Here is a 13,143-nt window from a genome sequence, read left to right as displayed (position 1 = left end):
ACGCCAGCAGGAATCTGAATAAAGCTGAGGCCCGCAGAATGCATTCCAGTAGATCCCCTGACCTCATCAGTTGCTAGAGTAGCTAAACTAGAGCATACATTACCTTCCTTTTCAAGGTATTTCACGGGCCTTGAAGAAAATGTAAAGAGCCAGCTGTAACACTCAGTCCAACTTCAAAATCTAAATCTACATTTGAATACACTGCCACACTCAAAACTCACCAGTTTATCAAACCAGTCCAAAAGTATGTAAATCTAAAGAAGACAAAAGGAATCACAGCTTTGATGAAGGTGTGGCACACCTCATATTCTGCACCTACCAAAATCCTCTTATATGAGGGATTGTTAAGCCAATGCAGAAAAAACTACTGGGGTATAAACTAAGATTTTTGATAATCCTACAGCAGTGATGCTTAAATATCATTGGAACCAGAACCTTCTGGACCTCTTGTTTGAAATGCAGAACTCCCAGTGCCATCTTCAGATTGTCCAGGCAATTTATTCTGAAGTTGGTGATTGCTGGGGCACATGTGGTAAGTGTTGTTAGGAGCAGTCAGAAAGCATTTATCAAAACGTAATACAGAAAGCATTTATAAAAACGTAGTATCGGGCCTCCCCAGTGGTGCAGTGGGTTGAGCGCAGCGCTGTGAAGCTGTTAGTCAACCTTGGAGGTGCCTGTTCAATTCCCGGCCGGCCAGGGAGATTCCCACATGGCACCGCAGACCTCTCCTGTCACACCCACTGCTCCCCTCAGCAGTGTATTTCGGTCCATCTGCCTGTACTACTCCCTGCTGTCTCTGGTGGATTCTCTCACCCTCCCGTGCCTCTGGCCTGCACCCCAGTGCTTGTATAAATAAATCAATCTTTTAAAAAAAAAGTAATATCATTTATTTCCTAGCTTTCTCAATCCCAAATCAGAATGGGACTGAAGCATCTATGTGTGTGAGGACATCCATACATGTCACCCATAAACATGATGAATTCACAGCGGCTGCCTTTGGCTGCAAAGAAATTTCAATGTTCTTTCATTTCTGAAAACAACAGGAACTAAGGCCAAAAGTAGGATAAGACCCAGGAGAAGTCAAATCTTAATGCCTTAAGAAAAAAAAAAATCACTACCACTGTAATGTTATAGCAGCTACTGTATTAAAGTAAACCTTTTGATCTAATTACAGATTCTACTTCTCACAGTGCTTTTTTCTTTGTGTGATGAAAACTGAGCTGTAAAATAATTGAGGTAGGGATTTAGAGACTTGGTACAGCTAACTTCCTAATAAAAAATGGCACAAACGGGACTCTTCTTACTGTTGTTACATATTAAATCTTATTTGATCGATTTTACTGTATTCCAAATTACAAACATAAGGTAGGCGGTTGTAATTACAGTTTTATTGATTCGTCATTAAGTTTTAATCAAGCTGCTGCTATAGGGAATGGTTACTATGGTAGTGTTCTTTAGTTTCTAAGTTTCTTTTGTACAGTAATAGTCACTACAACAAAGTAATTGTAGACACACTCAATACACAATTCAATTGTTTTTAAGAAATCTGCAACATAATTTTATATCAAAGCAACTGTTATAGAACAATGCATTAAATTCTTATTTTCTTCAAGTCTCTATACTTTTTTGACCACTGACAGCTATAAATGTTTTTATTTTCTATTCCTTTTCATTTTACATAAGAAATTTGTCTCCCCTAAAGTTACCTGTTTATTTTTAGCAACCGTATTTGTCTGAATTGGAAACCAAAAGTGTGTGCTCTATGAAACTGAAACAAGCTAGGAAACAAGAAGGCAATATGTACATTTCTCAAGCATTTATTGGGAAAACATTCTAAATGGCTTCAAGTGGACTTGAAGAAAGATCAAAGATTTTTGGCAATCAGAACCAACATTCCACAAACTTCGTATGTTTCACAAACTTTTCAGCCACTAAACTGTAGCTGAATTTAAAAATCAGTTAACAGTCAATATATCAAGAGTCATTTCACCTGTGAAGTCCTCAATCTATATACCTGTGCTGGCCAATTCTCCTCTTATGGCTCGACAAGCATCAGAGGAACTTTAAAAAGACATCTAATACTGGACCTTGCTGCCTAAGGGAACATGCAAGCCCACTGAGATACAGTACAGGTGAGAACATTAGAATTGTGTATTTCTAAGCTTACAAATATTTGTGTCCTTAATCTAAATTCGACCAAACCCCATCTCCTATGTCTGACAGTTTACACCCAGATTTACTACATTTAAGTCTCCAATTTTTTAAATGTCAGTTACAGATATTAGAGTATTAGAATACGTAGTGTTTTCTACAAATGAAAAGACACATCAACATGAGAAATCTAGTAACTACCACTTGCACTCCCTAATTATTCACTTTGTATATTCTTGTTAAGTCTGAAGAAAATGAAAATCCAAGAGTGAGGGGAGTGAAAACCCCCAGAATCTGAATGTAAAATATCTATATGCTTACTTTACTAGAGAAAGACCCTAAAGGGTCTATGGTTCTGTAGGGTATATAAAAGGGAGTACTACTTTATGTTCTTTGCTAATGAAAACTGTAGTTCCATCACTACTATAATTTTAGTAAATTTTGAAGGCAATATTTAGTCCAGAGTTAACATGGTCTACACAATCATTTTCAAGTCAATGTCAAAGGAAATTTTATTAAAAAAACACTTCAATGGGGCCTCCCCGGTGGCGCAGCGGTTGAGCGCTGGGTTGCGAAGCTGCCCGCGGCCTCTGCGGCCCAGTTCGATCCCCGGCTGCTCCCTGGCCCCGGAGGAGGGTCCCACATGGTGCGCAGACCTCTCCTGCCGCCCTCTGCTCCCCTCAGCAGCGTGCTTCGGTCCTTCTGCCTGCTCTGCTCCCTGCTCTGGTGAATTCTCTCGCCCTCCCGCGCTTCTGACTGTACCCCAGTGCTTGTATAAATAAATAAAAATAAATGTTTAAAAAAAAAAAAAAAACACTTCAATGATGCCCATAAAACAGACGAATGTATCACACAGAAACAGTGGAATAATACTCAGCAATCAAAAAAGATACTCTCAAGTCATTTGTGGCAACATGAATGGGGCTGGGATTATACTAAGCAAAACAAGTCAGAAGGAAAAACACAAATACCCAATGGTATCACTTATATTGGTACATAGAGAAACCAAAGGGTCAAATAAATTTAAACATAAAAACAAACCCCTGAAAGCTGACTACAGAACTAAGACACCCAGAGAAGGACACATTAAGAAAATGAATAGATGGGCCTCCCTGGTGGTGCAAGGGGTTAAGATGCAACCTATGAAGCAATCCACAGCCACTGCAGCATGAATTCGATCCCTAGCCAGGGAGCTACCCACATGGCTCAGCAGACCTCTCCTGACTCACCCACTGCTCACCTCAGCAGTGTATTTCAGTCAATCAGCCTGTTCTATTCCCCACTCTGACTCTAGTGAATCCTCTCATCTCCCATACCTCTGGCCTATATCCTAGTTCTTGTATGCATAAATAAATAAATCTTTGAAAAAAAAAAAAAAAGAAATGCACAGAATGAGAGAAAAATTTTGTGACTTGTGAGTCTGAAAAGGTACTTGTACCTTGACTATATAAAGAACTCCTACAACTCAATAGCAAAGAGACAACCCAATTAAAAAACAAGTAAAGGATCTGAATAGAAATTTATCCAAGGAAGATAAGCAAATAACCAATAAGCAAAGATGCTCAAAATTGTTGTCAGGGCAATGTGACTCAAAATCACAGTAAGATGCCAATGAACATCTATTTGGTGGTTATAACTTAAAAGACAGATAAATAACAAATAGTGACAAGGAAGTACAAAAGTTGAAGCCCTTATACTTGCTGGTGGGATGTAAAAATAGTGCAGTCACTTCGGAAAACAGCACACCAGTTACTCAAAAGGTTAAACACTGAGTTATCATATGACCAAAAATTTGACTCCAAGATTTCAATCCAAGAGAACTTAGAACATACATCAACACAGAAACATGTACATAAATGTTCAGAGCGGCATCATGTATTTAACAGTCATAAGTGGAAACAAGTCAAAAAGGCAATTAAAAAGATATTCTGATACCTGCTGCCACATCATGAACCTGGGAAATACTATGCTAAGTAAAAGAAGCTAGTCACAAAAGCCCATGTACTGTAGGATTCTATTTACATGAAATGTCCAGAATTGCAAATTCATAGAGACAAAAAGTAGATTACAGGATGTTTAGGGGTGGATGATGTGGATATAATGTGGGAAAACTGGGGGAAATGAGGAGAGGAGTGACTACTAATGGATACTAAGTTTCTTTTTGGGTTGATGAAAATATTCTAAAACCAACTGGGGTGATGGGTGCACAACTCTGATATACAAAAACCAATGAACTGTATACTCTAAATGGTTAATTATGGTGATATATGTGAATTATGTCTCAATAAAGTTGGGGTTTATGAGCCTCCCTGGTGGCGCAGGTGGTTGGGCGCAGCACTGTGAAGCTGTCCACAGCCTCTGCAGAGCCGTTTCGATCCCCATCGGCCTCGGAGCAACCCACATGGCGAGTAGACCTCTCCTGTCTCGCCCACTGCTCCCCTCTGCAGTGTGTTTCATCAGTCTGCCTGTTCTGTTGCCTGCTCTGTCTCTGGTGAATCCTCTCACCCTCCCGTGCATCTGGCCTGTAGCCCGGTTCTTGTATAAATAAATCTTTAAAAAAACAAAAAAAGTTGGGCTTTATTAGTCTTCTTAAAGTTAGTATTTACTTTCACTTTTTAAAAGTAATAGTATTTTTTGAAGTTAATATTTACTTTTAATATTTACTTCCAATTTTAAATATTATTATTGTAATATTTATTTTGTCAGGGTTTCTTTTCCTCACCCTCTTTCACGATACCCTCAAGTGAAGAGAACTAGATTTTTAAACAGTAGATTTTCTTCCAAATTTTATAAAGGAAAATAATGCACAGCAAACAAAAGCACAACACACCATAAATGCTTTTTAAATACGTTAGAAAGACTGGTTTCCAAATATCCTTGATAAATATATACCACTACTTTTCTAAATAGAATAAAAATGTTGGGCCTCCCCTGGTGGCTCAGCGGTTGAGCGCTGGGCTGCGAAGCTGCCCACAGCCTCTACAGCGCTGGTTGGATCCCCGGCTGCCAGGCGAGGGTCCCACATGGCGTGCAGACCTCTCCTGCCGCCCGCTGCTCCCCTCAGCTGTGTGCTTTGGTCCTTCTGCCTGTTCTGCTCCCTGCTCTGGCAAATTCTCTCACCCTCCTGCGCTTCTGACTGTACCCAGTGCTTGTATAAATAAATAAATAAATCTTTAAAAAAAATAAAAATAAAAATGTTATCTGATAAAATGATAAAAGTCCTATAAACTGAGACCCTCCTTCTTCACTGCTGGCCATTCTTGTTAATGTACCCTGCTCATGATAAGGCTCAGGATTTAGGATTACATAAATACCAGACTGTGGGATTTGAAGATCAATAAAGAAAAATTTAGGGGCCTCCCCTGGTAGCGCATCGGTTGAGTGCTGGGCTACAAAGCTGCCTACAGCCTTTGCAGTGCCAGTTCGATTCCCGGCCGGCCAGGGTCCCACGTGGCGCGACAGACCTCTCCTGCTGCGCCCACTGCTCCCCTCAGCAGTGTATTTTGTCACTCTGCCTGTTCTGTTCCCTGCTCTGGCTCTGGTGAATTCTCTCACCCTCCCACGCTTCTGAATGTACCCAGTGCTTGTATAAATAAATAAATCTTTAAAAAAAAAAAAATTTGGAGTGGAACCAAAAAAAAATTTGAAAGAGGTTCCCTTAATATCAGGCAGGAGACAATGTGCAAAAGGTAAGTGGGTGAAGGAAACTTTTATATTCTAAAGTTTTAAGTCGTAAGACTTTGACAGACTGCTATCAATATCTCCAAAAAAGATGACATTTTTATTCATTTCTCTTTATAGCTCTGGTAAATTTTTTTAAGATTTTATTTATTTTTGCGTGAAAGAACCCTTGATGCAGGCCATGGGTGCAGGGTGAGAATATTTACCAGCCAAAGAATGGGGAGCAGAATAAGCAGATCTTCTGAAATACACTGCTGAGGGGAGCAGTGGGCAAGACAGAAGAGGTCTGCTGTGCCATGTGGGTTAGCTCCCTCACCAGGGATCAAACTCAGGCCATACCAGAGGGCCTTGTAGGTGGCAGCACTGAGCCTTAACCCCTAGGCCAGCAGGGAGGCCCATCTCTGGTAATTTTTGTTTACATTTGGACGTTATGTTATTTAGTCTTAGGTTCAGGTTTATTATATGTCCCAGGTGAATTGTTCCTTGTATCACTATTTAAGTTTCTCTTTCAGCTCTCTTGCAATTTGTATTTCCAAACAAGTTAGTATTGATCAGAGAAGTAGAACCAATGTGAATAGCAAGAACAAAGAGTTATTGTAGGGATGTTGACAGAAATTGTGGGATCTGGTTAAGCAGTTTATATAGAACCGTTACTTCTGCGTCAGTGCTAGGACAGAAGACAGAGGGTAGAAATCAGGAAGGAAACAAGGATGTGAAAGGGAAGAGCAAGGAAAAACTCATTTCTCTCATTAACTTCAATGACTTAAGCAACCTGTAGTATAAGCTGGCCCCCTTCACAAAGAGCCCACATACCTGACTCAGAATTTGGAGAAGCTGAAGGACGGGGGTGGTGGCTGGTGGAGATGGAGGTGGGGCTACTACCTAAGGCCAAGTGATGATGTGGATAAACTGCAACAGAGCTGATCCTACACCCCCATTCTGAGCACAAACACAACTCCTTCAATTCCACCTCACAACACTTGTGCACATTTCTCTTGTGGCCAGCCTAACCTGGAGACAAACTTCCAGCTCGCCTGTGTTGATGTAATACAAAGCCACCACAATTTGTATGGATATTTCTTCCTTGTCTTTAATTTTATTCTTTCTGTATCACTGTAGGGGCAGGAAGGGAACAGGGCAGGTTTTCTATGACCGAGCAGATGGGTGAAGGAGTCCTAGAGCCCTCGGTGGCTTTTGCAGGCTTTCATTGGGATTTACCAGGTACACGGCAGGCAGGGGTGCTGGGGAGTTGGGAGGCTGGCAGGCTCCCAGCCCCCAGCAAGTCTTCACTCTCTCTGAGCTCTCCGATGTTCTCTTGTGGCCTCTGCTTCTCTTTCGTTCTGTTGTTCCACTCTCTTCGCTCAGCTCTCTTGCTCTTCTCCTGGCGTCCCCATGACACTGCCCTTATAAGCCCAGTCTCTCAGCTCAGGTGTGTCCACTTACGTATGCCCACATCCTACTGCAGGTGCCCGCCATGAGGCATACATTCAGGACCACAGGGATCCATCATCAATCCTGATGGTGGGAGGGCAGAAAAGCCTGATACTTTTTACCTTACACTACAATCACTATGTTTTAGGTATGTCTTGTAAATAGTTGGTTATTTTTTTCATCCCATCTAGATTGTCCTTCAACTGTCATGTTTCATCTATTGGGATTTGTAATTTTCATAATTTAAGAAACATCTTTTAAAACATAAAGCAGGGCCTCCCTGGTGGCGCAGCGGTTGAACGCTAGGTTGCAAAGCTGCCCACAGCCTCTGCAGCGCTGGTTCGATCCCCAGCCGCCGGCGAGGGTTCCACATGGCGCGACAGACCTCTCCTGCTGCCCGCTGCTCCCCTCAGCAGTGTACTTCATCAGTCCGCCTGCTCTGCTCTCCGCTCTGACTCTGGTGAATTCTCTCACCCACCCTCCCACGCTTCTGACTGTACCCAATGCTTACATAAATAAATAAATCTTGGGAAAAAAAAAAAAAGCAATATCTGTACAGAATATATATGCATGATCTGCATTTCTGAAATATTTTAACATATAACTTGTCACTTACCACTTCTCCAGCACAGGCAGCCAACATATGCTTCACAGGCATCAAATATGAAGATGAATCGGTATGCAAAAAACATTTCACATATTCATAGGTGATAAAAAAGGCAGCAGCTGAAATTTAAAACAAGCCAGACTTTCATAAGATTTAAATATATTTTCAAACTGTTAAGAAATTTGTTCTAAAAAGTTACAACCCTATTAAATTATGCAATAACAGATAAAGATAATAGTTAAACACACTCACCCCACTCCTTTACCCTTGCAGTATATACTATTATATGCCTGACCCTGGAATTAAAAAATACAGAGGACTTATCCCTCTCCTGAAGAAGCCTAACAGCTAACCTAGCATTTACCAATTGTACTGAAAAGTCTCCTAACATTTTTTAAGTGAGCTTTCCAGAAAAGAATGAATTTCTGTGATCCAAAATATCTTTATATATGGTCGTGAAACAATCAGCTATGTGGATTTATAGTGTTAAAATTGCAAGCATATACTTTAACCAATAGAATGTCTATTCCATAATGTTTTATTGCTGTTATTCAAAATAACTATTGCCATCTTATGCTGTATTAACTCACCTTTAATCAAGGCAACAACCATTTCATTAAAACTGGAACTCAAAATCTCTAAAAAACTATCCCATCACCATGAACTCATCTTAGCCTATGAGCCTAAGATTGCCATCTACTGTTAATCAAAAGATGTTTATCACTTCCATCAAAGATAAATTAGTTACAAATTCATCATTTGAAGGACATCTGAACATGTCACAGTGACTGAAACACTCAGAAAAAGAGCTTGAGGGTGAAAATCAGTTCTCCATAAGACTGGAAACATTCCTTGGATTGCCAGCAAACAGCAGGCTAAAAGAAAGCATTTTGTCTATGGAAAAGAGATGACCAATACAAGCAGCTTTATGTAGTTAACACAGGTCCTGCTCCCATGTGTGGTTCTAATGAGGTTTATCCTACTTTGGCGCACTGGCTAAATCTACAGCTAGATTCTCTCCAGCTGCATTCAGCTACAGGTTCCACCTGCTATATATTCTCTTGTCCCACCTACTTACACCCCCAGGGAAAAAGGGAGACAGTATTAAAGTTTCTAGGTTTTCATGGTTAACCACCTCAGCCTGGTCTGACTTTGCTGCTTTTGTGACAGACCAAGTTCCTCTACAAACACAAACCCTAAAACTCTCCTGGTGACACCCAAGAAAACTCCTGCTAATTAGAAATGAAGTCACATGAGGCCACCTTGGTGGTGCAAAGGGTTAAGTCTCAGCAATATCAAGCTATCAGCAGCCACTACAGCACAAATTTGATCCCAGCCATGGAGCTGAAACACATGGTGCTGCTGACCTCTCCTGTCTCGCCTGCTGCTCCCCTCAGCAGTGTATTTCAATGGAGCTACCTGTTCTGCTCCCCACTCTGTCTCTGGTGAATCCTCTCATAATCTGCACCTAAACCCCCATTCTTGCATGCATAAATAAAAATAAATCTTAAAGAAATGACGGCACAGTAAGGTTTCAAGGGAGACTACAAAAATGTTACAACAGGAGAGATTGGGATAGCTGAGACCTACAGTCTCTCATAACTCTTTAAAAAGCTATGTATTTTCAACATGACAGAGTAAACATCCAGAAAAAAAGGTCTTTTCATCTCTTTCGACCTTCTGTCCCCTCTATCCCCCTCCATCATCACCCCTGCGGAACAGATTTTCAATAAAGTCTATAGCCACTGAATGTAACGCTGATGTACTGTACTCACACTAGACAACCAGTTGCAAAAGAAAATAACAAAGGTACCACATAGAAAATTTTAACGCACCAACAATTTGACGATCTAGCCAAATCAAAATTACCGCCCTTTCACTAAAGTTCTTTGGATGGCAAAAGTGAAGAGCATGGCAAGAAATACACCACTTCCTCACACATAAAAATTGAAACCACATTCTATATGTGAACTCCTGCTGGCAAGAATCTAAATGAGTCTCGTAAGCATCACATAGCATCTCCAGACTATCACTGACCCTGCATCTCCCCAACAACAGTTCTTATGTGCAATGTGTGCGAGGAAAAGCTCTTCAGAAGGACGGAGATGCCAACTGAAGACCAAAGGACAGGGAATTGGCACACTTGAAACCAAGTAAATCAGCAACCTGAGAGAGACACAGGCTTCTGTACTTGGAGCCTCTCAGATAATCAGGTGATTGCACAAAGCTATGGTTGGCAAAGAGTAGCTACAAAATAACAACCAGCTACAATCAATTATGAAAAATTCAAGGTAACCTCAAGTTTGCTGTTCTAAAGATTGCTAGGGGAGAGGAAAGGAGAGAAACAAGAAGACGAAAACAGGGCCTCCCTGGTGGTGCAAGGGGTTAAGCACTGCATTATGAAGCAATCCACAGCCTCTGCAGCATGAGTTCGATCCCAGCCGGCCAGAGAGAAGCCCACATGGCGAATCACACCTCTCCTGACTCGCCCACTGCTCCCCTCAGCAGTGTGTTTCAGTCAGTCTGCCTGTTCTGTTTCCTACTCTGTCTCTGGTGAATCCTCTCATTCCCCCGCATCTCTGGCCTGTACCCCGGTTCTTGTATTCATAAATAAATAAAATCTTTAAAAAACAAAAATAAAAAAACAATAAGACCAAAACACCATTTCTCTGCATGCCGTCTTTATATGAATGCTGAGCTCAAAGATGGACATTTAAATGTCAAATCAACCTGAGTTTCTCATGAATTATCCTAAGAAAAAAGGAAATCTAACTGTAGAATTTAAGAATTTACTAAAGTAGTGGTTTTATCTGCTTTTCATCACCACTCAAAACATAAGTAAATAATTAAAATAAGGATCTAAAACTGGTGATACCTAGGCAAAGTCCAGACCAATTAAGCCTCCAGGGGTGATACCAGTATCTGTACTTTTTAAAGAGACCTAAAAGATTCAACATGTGGGCAAGCTTAAGAAGCACTGCTCTATGGCATCACAAAGTTATAAAAACACTATAAGGATTTTAACAATAAAAACCATTTATAAAGATTTCTCATTTTTTCCTACTGCAAATACAGTGGAATGAGACCTACAGCACTAGCCAATTCAAAATTAATGACTTAATAAATACAAAACAAATTAGGAAGATAAGTTACTATACACAAAGCCTTTGGTTTTATAGCAGTGAGAATATCAATATAATTTTTACCATTAGGAAAGGATCCAATAGCAGTAGAAGGAACACCAGCATATATTCCACGAAAACCACCGGCCTTGTTAAATCCTTGGGGACTCTGCAGCCTGGTTTTAATGGTATCCAGAGGAAATAATATCAAATCAACAGAGACACCTGCTACCCCACCAGCCTTTAAAAAAGAAAAAAAAAAGGGAAAAAAGGTTACAAAAACATACGCCCTCCACTGTCTGGGGGTAGGGATAAGAAGGTAATCTTGAAGGCATATTTCTCATACCCATCAGTCCACTGACTACTTTGACATAGGCAAAGGAACTTCTACCTAAATCTAGAGGCTTTTCTGGGGAAATAACAATTATCATTTCTTTATTTATAAATTATAAATTTTTATTGTTTTTGTAAATGAATTTTAATTTTATACTTTCACCTGGTGCAAAAAAGTAAACAAGCAAACAAAACCCAGGAAAGTGTTCAAAGTCTCCTTCCCGGTTCCTGAGAAGTCAGGTAAACGCTTTCTTATTATATATATCCTTACAAAGTTACTTTAGGCATATATAAGAAATATGAATATGTAGTTTATTTTCCTTTTATCTTTTAAAATAAGGAGTATGCACTATGCATGGTGCTACACCTTATTTTTTTACATTTAATTTATCTCAGAGATCGTTCCATGTTGTTTGAGTGAATCTGCATTGAGACTTTTTGGAGACTTGCATTCTGAAACAGGTAATGATCCTTGTGAATCTAGACTTGTATTTGGACAATCATATATCCAGGAATTCTGACAGTATTATCTCTGCATATATTTGAATATTCTGTAATAACTCTTAAATTGAATGAATTTTTTTTTAAAAAAACAAAGAGCTAAATTCCTAGAGGACATTATATCACAGCCTTACTTAGTCACCTTCCAAGAGACACTATGTTGCTTGCAGAGCTGTACTTTAAGTTTGTAACTCATGATTACAGTGAAACAAACATGTAGAATAATTTTAAACTGGCTACCTCTCAGTCAAAGCCAAAAGAAATTCAGAATTTTATGAACTCAAAGACACTGTGAAAGAAAAGGTCAATACATAAGATTTAAAGGCATCATTTAAAGATGTGAATGAACCAGTCTTCTACTAGCAGAGGGAAGAATTATAAACAGGAAATTCTCAATGATTTCCTGCATAGCAGTTTTTCAAATGAATTGGAAATTTTTCCTGTCTTTTGAATTTTGAACCACATTTATATAACCTATTCAGAGAGGTAAAATACACATTAAAAACTATATAGTCCATGGAATAGAGAAACAAAAGTGGCATTCAAATACATAGGCAAAGTTCAAAATAATCAGTCATTTCCCCCCTTTGGGTTTACAAAATGCTCAGTGAGTACAAATTAAGTCCCAATCAAATACTTGGCTCTACTTACCACTCACCATAAAACCACCGCAAGAGTTCACTATAAAAAAGAAATTACTCTTCAGGATAAAACCAATAATGCCTATCTTTCAATTAACTAGTATTGGTAAATTAAAAACTAGTTTACACTAGAAAAGTATATGAGCATAAATGTTAATATCCTATACAATCAGTCTGACAGACATGACAGACCCTCAAAGATCATGAAGTCTACTCTGTGAATTAAAGAAAACAGATGTGCCAGGAGAAAAATCACTAGTGGTAATTAGAGAATGACAAATAACATGGTATTTCTTTCTGAATATAAAGGTGGGCTTTACTAAGTTATGGGAAAAGGTTCAGGTGATGAAGTTGTTTCTTTTTTTTTTAAGGTCAACCATTTTCAACATTGTTCTCACTTTTTAGAAGAGAGTGGGGAAATGGTGAGAGACAAAGACAAAAGGGAATACAATTGACTACAGTGGTGGATTAAGGATAGACTGGTTTGAGTATACTCTGGTGGCAATACCGATGGAGGGGATCCTACACTTCCAAAATACTAATAATGTAAGCCAATGTTACCACAATTAAAAAAAAAAAAGTTGTTATGACTCAAAGAAAATAAGCATTCCATTTTCTATAAAAATGAAAACTAATTTAATAAAATTCAGTATCTATATAAAATATTTTGCCCACC

The 13,143-nt window shown here is 39.4% G+C and overlaps 1 protein-coding gene across 4 annotated transcripts in view; it reads right to left on the bottom strand.

Annotated features, from left to right (window-relative positions):
- Window positions 1–13,143, bottom strand: part of SLC25A26 (solute carrier family 25 member 26) — a 115,480-nt gene that overhangs the window by 94,287 nt on the left and 8,050 nt on the right. For 3 of the 4 annotated variants that reach the window (XM_054695433.1, XM_037492390.2, XM_037492399.2), the window contains exons 2-3: window positions 11,077–11,233; window positions 7,880–7,989 (exon numbers count right to left, since the gene is read on the bottom strand). In XM_054695433.1, the coding sequence (XP_054551408.1) occupies window positions 7,880–7,989; window positions 11,077–11,233 (267 nt within the window). The remainder of the gene's footprint in view (window positions 1–7,879; window positions 7,990–11,076; window positions 11,234–13,143) is intronic. The other variant, XM_037492407.2, reaches the window with a different exon arrangement.

This window comes from Talpa occidentalis, unplaced genomic scaffold (genome assembly GCF_014898055.3).
Source record: "Talpa occidentalis isolate TD23 unplaced genomic scaffold, MPIMG_talOcc4v2.1 talOcc4.10, whole genome shotgun sequence".
Lineage (NCBI taxonomy): Eukaryota > Metazoa > Chordata > Mammalia > Eulipotyphla > Talpidae > Talpa > Talpa occidentalis.
Note: the sequence above shows the minus strand (reverse complement) of the source record. Positions and strands in the feature narration are given on the sequence as shown.